Raw genomic sequence first — 2,881 nt, forward strand, 5'->3', positions numbered from 1 at the left:
ATATATATATTATTCATACCTTCGTGTGTATAGGACGCAAGCAGAATTTGACTATCAAATTTTGGGGTAAAAAAAGTGCGTCTATACACCGAAAAATACGGTAAGTGGAAATGGCTTTATTCAAAGTACTTTTATCATTGGTTTATGTAATTTATGTGAAATTAAACACGGATTTGACGATTAATAAATCGTATCTGGCCGCATCACATTTTTATATAATACTGTTTTATACGTGTACTTATTATATAACATTTTTTTCATACGCAAGCCGTCTCATGGATAGACAAATAATAATTTGATGAGGAATGGAAACAATAAGACTGTCCATTGACAGACCCTGTCATTAATCAATTCGCTTCACACTTTCTGATCAACTAAAGTTAGTTACTCATATGTATAAACAACGTAGAAAAACACGTAGGTCTTGAAAAAATAAATACTAGAACAATAGTTTAACGAAACGTGACATAGAGAAAAGTGTTGTTTTAGTTTTCAAAGGTCTCCCGGTAGGACAGCGGTAAATGTAAGGACTAACAACGTTCAAATCCGGGGTTGGATTTCCCGCGGTGGAAACAGCAGATAGCCTAATGTGACTTTGCTCTCAAACAAAGTGTAAAAAGAGGGGTAACTCTACAAAAGAAAAAAGGTGATAACAATTATGTATTTTTCGTATTGACATATTTTCGTGGATCGGTATAGCGTAGAGAACGTTTTGGAAAATTAAAGTTTGACGAAAATATCTAAAGCGGAAATTGACATTCGTTACGTTACTGTAATTTTATTGTGAACAAATAAGAAATGGATACGTATGTTAAAAACTATGAAGAGAGCGTGTTAACTGAATAAAACAAATTAACATTTTATTAAGATGTACAGGCATGTCGAAGTGTTTTGTCAACTAAAAGCCCCTCCCCCCCCCCCCCCCCGCCCCAGTGGTATGTCTGCGGATTTATACTATCATAAACCGTGTTTCGATACCCGTGGTGAGCAGAACAACACAGATAGCCCTTTGTGTAACTTTGTGCTTAACAACAACAACAAAAAAAAAAACTTGTCAATTCAGAATATACAAAAATAAATGCTTTGTACGCGGGTTTCTGCTACCACACTATAAACTTTTACTTCTTGATACACTTTTAAGAACATTTAGATAGATAAACACTATGGTTAAATCAAATGTTTTGATTGGTCTAAGTCTTTAAATGGAATTTCGTAATTTGAACTTCTGGATTCTTATAAATCTCAGCCAGTTATAACTTGTGTACTGAAAATGATATGATGACTTACACCTAATACAAACCTTCATATGTTAAGAGCTTACTGAAGAAGATGAGGTTCTTCAATGCAGTACAATGATCATATTCATATTGTAAAAAGCATTAGATAGATTTAATGAATTATTAAATTATACCCAATAGTAAAATATGTAAAAGACACGAGAAAATAATTCTACTACCTTTACCTTCTTATAATTTATACTGTCAGATAAAATGAAAACAAAATACAAACAAAAAGTGTGTCAGGATTTAATAATGCCTAAAATATGTTCATACCGCTTCACTAGTCTTAACTTTTGGACGTGCTCCTCCATCATCCTGAATTCCAAAAGATCGTGATAAGCGCCTCATTCAAACAGAGGAAGTGACCTTATTGAGGAATGAGGTGTTTTTTTTTTGTGTGTGTGTCTGTCTCCTGTTTTTTATATCTTCTAATAAAGAAACCATCCGAACAATGAGTAATCCATCGTTGGTCCTCTCATTCAATTGCTTTTTGTTATAGCTATGTAGGCTTACAGTTTTTTCCCATTCTCTTTGTTTAATCGTCTTTTCTAAAAACACAAACATCCAGAAGAAACTAATCACAAATTGAAAAATTCAAAGGAAAAACATTATATTGATATATTTCGATACAACATCTAAGCAACAGCTTTTCAAGAGTTAAATCTTAGTAATACTAAATTGTATAATTTTGTTGTAGACATGAAATACACAATGAGGGAAGTTTGTTTTAACTGGTGATATACAGGTGTACTCAACTTTATTTATAAATTAATAAATTTATGTGCCGTTTGAAAAAGTTTGTTTGTTTGTAGTTAAGCACAAAGCTACACAATGGACTATCTGTGCTCTCCCCACCACGGGTATCGAAAGCCGGTTTCTAGCATTGTAAATCCGCAGACACACCGCTGTGCCACTGGGGAGATTTTGATAAAAAAAAACCATTAATAAGTATATTTATATTGAAGTTTCCCGCCAAAAAAAAATAAGACATGACTTCACTGAATTTATATAACATATATACGTCCGGAAAATACGTTGAAAAATTAACAAATGAGCATTTTTTATATATATATATATATACATTTTGATTAATTATTCATATCCGATATGTATTTAATTTGGAAAGTATAATGCCTATTATTATACAATTACCCCATTATATCATTAAAACTTACGAACATCTAATTCATGATAAATTTTGCGGGTCACGAGTTCGAATTCCGTCACCAAACATGTTCACCCTTTGAGCAATTGGGGTGTTATAACGTGTTAGTCAATCCCACTTTTCTTGGGTAAAAAGAGTAGCCCAAGCGTTGGCAGTGAGTCTATCAGTTCAAAATTAGGAATGGCCAGTACAGATAGTCATCGAGTATCTGCGCAAATTTCACAAACAAACAAACAAGTATTGATATGTTTAAGATATTATAAGTAAAACATAACTATAATTAATAACATTACTTATACAGCTGAAGGCCTTTAATAATTTTTTCACTTTTTCGGTAACCATACAGTAAAATTAAGAGCAGAATAGTAAGCAAATTATGAGAAATAACTAGTTATATTTTCTTGTTATCATTACATTGTTTGTTTGGAATTAAGCA

At 32.2% G+C, this 2,881-nt stretch overlaps 1 protein-coding gene across 2 annotated transcripts in view; it reads right to left on the reverse strand.

Annotated features, from left to right (window-relative positions):
* The window catches only part of LOC111088102 (BAI1-associated protein 3-like), a 96,912-nt gene that overhangs the window by 49,084 nt on the left and 44,947 nt on the right, over positions 1 to 2,881 (reverse strand). For both annotated transcript variants that reach the window (XM_022397081.1, XM_022397080.1), the window contains exon 2: positions 1,554 to 1,828. In XM_022397081.1, the coding sequence (XP_022252789.1) occupies positions 1,554 to 1,628 (75 nt within the window). In that variant the 5' untranslated portion in view covers positions 1,629 to 1,828. The remainder of the gene's footprint in view (positions 1 to 1,553; positions 1,829 to 2,881) is intronic.

Source organism: Limulus polyphemus, unplaced genomic scaffold (assembly GCF_000517525.1).
Source record: "Limulus polyphemus unplaced genomic scaffold, Limulus_polyphemus-2.1.2 Scaffold3129, whole genome shotgun sequence".
NCBI lineage: Eukaryota > Metazoa > Arthropoda > Merostomata > Xiphosura > Limulidae > Limulus > Limulus polyphemus.